Here is a 3,828-nt window from a genome sequence, read left to right on the forward strand (position 1 = left end):
AGAAGATAATGCACAAGGTGACACCTCCAAGATGGCAGTAGAAAGTGAATGAGCTGATTATGATTCTATATTTGCTATAATGGCTAACTCAGATGAGGATGAGGAAGATGACGATGAAGATGAGGTAAACTTTCTGGATGTTCAAAGAAATTTGAAATCCTATTCTCAAAAGAAGCTTATATCTTTGGCTAATTTTTTTAATTGATACTTATCACAGTCTCATTGATGATAAAAATACGCTAACCATAGAACTAGGAGAAATAGAGCACGAGAGAGATGATCTAGTGGTGGTTGCAGTTGATCTAAGAGAGACCATTGAGAGTTTAAAAAGGGAAAAAGATATTTTGTCTAAGAGAATTGCAAACATAGAGCTTGAGAAAGATGACCTATTAGTAGTAGTCGTGGACCTAAAGAAAACAATTGAGGAACTAAAAAGGGAAGGTAGGCATGAGTTCACCCAAAAGGGAAAGGAAGTTGCAAGTGAGGCACACCTTAGGCTTGAAGATGAGCTAAAATTAGTGAAATCTAGTCTGTGTGTCGAACTTGAGAGAAACAGACAGCTTCAGGAAGATCTAGGCATAGTTAAGAATGATCTACAAAAATCACTCAAGTAGACCTGGTCCTCTGATGCTATCACTACCTTGTATAAAAACAATAGGGGAAACAAGCAAGGGATAAGGTTCCAAAGGGAAAAGACTCCTTACAACCCTCATAGCAAGTATGTTACTGTATCTGATAACTGAATTTGCACTCACTGTGGTAACACTGGGGACTTTAAAGAAAATTGTAAGGCTAGAATTCAGTCCCAACAAAAAAACAAAGTGTTTGTTAAAATGGTAACTACTGCTAAGGAACCTGGTCCCTCCGTTAAAAAACGTATATTGCTTGTCTGGACAAAAAGAAGTTTAATTCGACCCTTTTCTTACTACAAGGGACTCAAACTTGTTTGGGTTCCTAAGTCTAACCCTTGATTTCTTTGTGCAGGGAGCAGTGAAAGGGAGCAACAACAATAGTACATGGATAGTGGTTGCTCAAAGCACATAACTGGAAGCACAAATGATTTCCTTTCACTCAAATCCCTGCAAGGATGGAATGTATCCTTTGGAAACGGCAAAAAGGGATACATTCTGGGAATTGGAAGAATTGGGAAGTCTCTTTCTCACTAATTAATTAAAAATGTGTACTACGTGAATGAGTTGAAACATAGCCTGTTAAGTGTCTCCCAAATCTGTGACAAGGGAAACAAGAGTGGTGATCTCACCTTTCTAAGTGTTGTTGATGATGATGCTGAACTATGGCACAAAAGGCTGGGTCATGCAAGTTTCACGTTGCTAAACAAGTTGGTCAAGAAGGACCTGGTTCATGGTCTGTCCAAGTCAAGCTTTAAGGATCACAGGGTGTGTGATGTATGTGTAAAAGGAAAGCAAATCAGATCCTCTTTCAAGCCCAAAAAGGAAGTTAGCATCTCAAGGCCACTTGATCTCCTCAATATGGATCTATGTGGACCTATGAGGGTGCCAAGGAGAGGAGGAAAGAGGTACATATTTTCGTCATTGTGGATGTTGTACATGGAACTCCAGCTGCTGAGGAATTCAAATCAGATCAAAGACAAGAAAATCACTTGCCTTCTCAGCCTTTCTCTCTCAAATAGAGCCCAAGAATATCAATGAAGCATTGAAAGATGCAGACTGGATTACATCTATGCAAGAAGAGCTCCATCAATTTGAGAGGAACAGTGTGTGGAACCTGGTTCCATGACCTGCTGACAGAATTGTTATAGGAACCAGGTGGGTATTCAGAAACGAACTTAATGAATTTGGAAGCTCGTTTTTAAACTCGACAAGGTTTGTACGGGTTAAAGCAGGGTCCCCGTGCTTGGTATGAAAGGTTGTCAAAATTCCTTCTAGAAAATGGATTCACAAGAGGAAAAATTGACAACACTCTTTTTCTGAAGAAACGAGGGAGGAACCTGCTCATTGTTCAGGTGTATGTTGATGATATCATCTTTAGAGCAATAGTTGACTCTCTATGTGAAGAATTTGTAAAACTCATGGGAAGTGAGTTAGAAATGAGTATGATGGGGGAACTTAATTTCTTCTTATATTTACAAGTAAAGCAAACTCCCAAGGGGACAATGATAAGTCAACAGAAGTACATCAAGAAGCTGCTGAAGAGATTTGACATGGAGACATCAAAAATCATTGACACTCCCATCACCACATCTACTCGTCTAGACATGGATGACCTGGTTCCCCTGTAAATCAGACCATGTATAGAGGTATCATAGGGTCACTTTTGTAGCAGACCAAATATTGTTTTTAGTGTGGGTCTTTGTGCCGGGTTTCAATCCAATCCAAAGGAATCTCATCTGAAAGCTGCCAAGAGAATCCTAAGATATCTCAAAGGGATGCATGACCTGGTTCTCTACTATCCCTCAGGAGATAACTTTGACTTAATAGGATATACTGATGTTGACTATGCTGGGTATCTGGTGGGTAGGAAAATCACTTCTGGCATGGCACATTTTCTGGGTTCGTGTCCAATCTCATGGGGCACAAGAAAACAAAACTTAGTGGCCCTTTCAACTACTGAAGCTGACACCAGTGCTCTCAACATTGTAAAACATCTAACTCAACACAAGAGAACAAAGCATATTGATGTGCGACATCACTTTCTCAGAGGAAATGTTGAGAAAAGGCACATATGCATGAAGTTCTGTAGCACAGAAGATGAAATTGCAGATATCTTCACAAAGCACTGAGCAGAGAGCATTTTGGAAAGAATCGCTTGGCACTAGGGTTGATGAAATCAAGCTGAGGACCTGGTCCCTCGATGATTGGCTACAGAAGAAATGTACAGGTAAAATAGCTAAAAAGTATTTTCTGGCAAAGTCTAACTCATCTCTATACCGTTACAGGTAGACACGCATGACGATTACAGAGCAAACAAGTAGCTAATGCATTGCACATTGGTCAAAGGATGAGGCTTACATTTGCAAAATCTGTCAGGGAACCTGGTTCCCTTGACACAGGTTAGTAGTTCCTCTGTACTCTCATGCACAATTTTTAAATGGCTGAAATGGTGCCACGTCATTAAAGTGTCAGTTTCTCTCTTTCCCGCTTTTTGAACCTAAACGTCTCACCTGAAGCGACCCGACTACCCAAAATTGATACTCATTCCTAACCGGTCCCTAATCCCTATTAAATAACTCCTCTCAAAGTCACTCTTATAACTGTTCACATCAAAAAATCCAAAATTCCTCTTTTCATTCTTCTAACCAAACACTCTCCTCTTCCAACATGTCTGATAATCAAGAAACCCAGAATACTCCAAGCATCGTCCCCATTGTGTCTTCATCTATTGAAGCACCAATGTTAGAGCCCACACTCCCCACTCCGACTAGTCCAAACCCTAACCCAGAGTCACAACCACCCTCTGCTTCCTCTCCAACCCACTCTAGTACAGGTTCTCTTCGGAGTCGTAAAATTTTGACTCCCAAGAAATTTGTGATTGCGACCTCTCCTTCTGCCTCGCTGGAAAAAAAATGGTCGAAGAAGTTACAGTGAAGGAAGTAGAAAATCAAGAAGTTTCTAGCCAACCAGTGGAGAAAGATCTGAGAAAGGGCAGGGTGTGATTCATACCAGTGATGAATCAACAATGACAGCCCTATGCCTTGTTTTTACAGGTAATGCTCCTCGTATGCCTTCTGAAGTTAGTTTGGAGTTACAAGAACATGGAGCTAAAGAAAATATGATGTCAATAGCTGCTGAGGGAACTCTGGTTGGAGGTTATGAGATTGTGTCTGAGTCTCAGGGGAAATAAAATGGT

General features: G+C 40.5%; 1 protein-coding gene across 1 annotated transcript; it reads left to right on the forward strand.

Moving 5' to 3' along the window:
• The first annotated feature begins 2,134 nt into the window (after positions 1-2,134).
• On the forward strand, positions 2,135-2,761 carry LOC142169094 (secreted RxLR effector protein 161-like). Its single transcript, XM_075230301.1, has 2 exons — positions 2,135-2,256; positions 2,323-2,761. Exons 1-2 carry the CDS (start codon positions 2,135-2,137, stop codon positions 2,759-2,761), a joined length of 561 nt encoding a protein of 186 aa, XP_075086402.1.
• The last annotated feature ends 1,067 nt before the right edge of the window (positions 2,762-3,828 follow it).

Source organism: Nicotiana tabacum, chromosome 14 (assembly GCF_000715075.1).
Source record: "Nicotiana tabacum cultivar K326 chromosome 14, ASM71507v2, whole genome shotgun sequence".
In the NCBI taxonomy this organism is placed as follows: Eukaryota; Viridiplantae; Streptophyta; class Magnoliopsida; order Solanales; family Solanaceae; genus Nicotiana; species Nicotiana tabacum.